The 1,026-nt window shown below is 44.6% G+C and overlaps 1 protein-coding gene across 1 annotated transcript in view; it reads right to left on the bottom strand.

Moving 5' to 3' along the window:
• Positions 1-305: 305 nt before the first annotated feature.
• The window catches only part of LOC101860231 (serum paraoxonase/arylesterase 2), a 9,401-nt gene continuing 8,680 nt past the window's right edge, over positions 306-1,026 (bottom strand). The window contains exon 4 of the mRNA XM_035973855.1: positions 306-590. Within this exon, the coding sequence (XP_035829748.1) occupies positions 408-590 (183 nt within the window). The 3' untranslated portion in view covers positions 306-407. The remainder of the gene's footprint in view (positions 591-1,026) is intronic.

Here is a 1,026-nt window from a genome sequence, read left to right as displayed (position 1 = left end):
AAACTCAACTTCCTGGGAAGCATACAGTGCAAGCAGCCATTTATAGGCGCTAAAACAATAACATACTGATATTCTCACCTGGGTGAAATGAGGAAAATTCGTGCAAAGTGCCTTTTCCAAGGACACAACTTCGGGCCCGTGGCTCGAGCACCCGAACCCGCAACCTCCCGATTACGAGACCGGTAGCCTAACCACTAAAAAACTATTAGCTAGGTAGATTCTTCGTTTATTGGTTATCTTAAACAGTGTCCAACATTTTATGTCACCGTTGGGTTGCACTGTGGGGATTTGACAACATTTTTAAAAAAAAGTATTATGGCTTGGACGTCGCCAGTTTTTTCCTTCACTGGCTTCAAATGGTTCACGCCCCTATGGGCACAATCTCGATTATTTCAGAGACCACACATCTAGGTGGCTCGGACGGAGTTGCAGACAACCAGAGCGTCCATGAGGGAGCCAATGAGAAGAGAGTTGTTGTAGACAGCGCCAACAGAAGAGCCCGTAATGAGGTCTCCGTGGTCATAGAACAGCTCTGTGATCTGGTCCATCAGGATCTCCCCGTTCGTCACATTCAACGGCAGTTGCAGCACCTGTTCAGGGAAACAATAGTTCAGTTTAGTAAGAGTTTTACCGCGCTAGCAAATGCATAAGGTCATATGAGCGCAAGGAAATAATGATACTTTATGTAGGATAGTTGATTGGTTGGAAATATTTTACATCTCCCTTGATACAATTTAGATTTACATTACCTTGGCTACGGATTGCTTTGACCTTGACTCACAATAGACTTACTGGATACTCGAAAAAATAGACTTCCTTGTAAAGGCATTGCTCTCAGGTCTTTGGCGTGCAACAGTGAAGAGATTAGCCAATACACCACAGGTCCTGGTGGAGTTAGATGACGTTTATGTAATGTGTGTGTTTGAAAAGTGAGTGTATGTGAGTGTTTGTGTGAGTGTGTGTGTGTGTGTGTGTGTGTGTGTGTGTGTGTGTGCGCGCGCGCGTTTGTGTGTGATAGAAAGAGAG

The sequence above is a fragment of the Aplysia californica genome, unplaced genomic scaffold, assembly GCF_000002075.1.
Source record: "Aplysia californica isolate F4 #8 unplaced genomic scaffold, AplCal3.0 scaffold00034, whole genome shotgun sequence".
Taxonomy (NCBI): domain Eukaryota; kingdom Metazoa; phylum Mollusca; class Gastropoda; order Aplysiida; family Aplysiidae; genus Aplysia; species Aplysia californica.
This window is presented reverse-complemented; position numbering and strand designations above follow the sequence as displayed.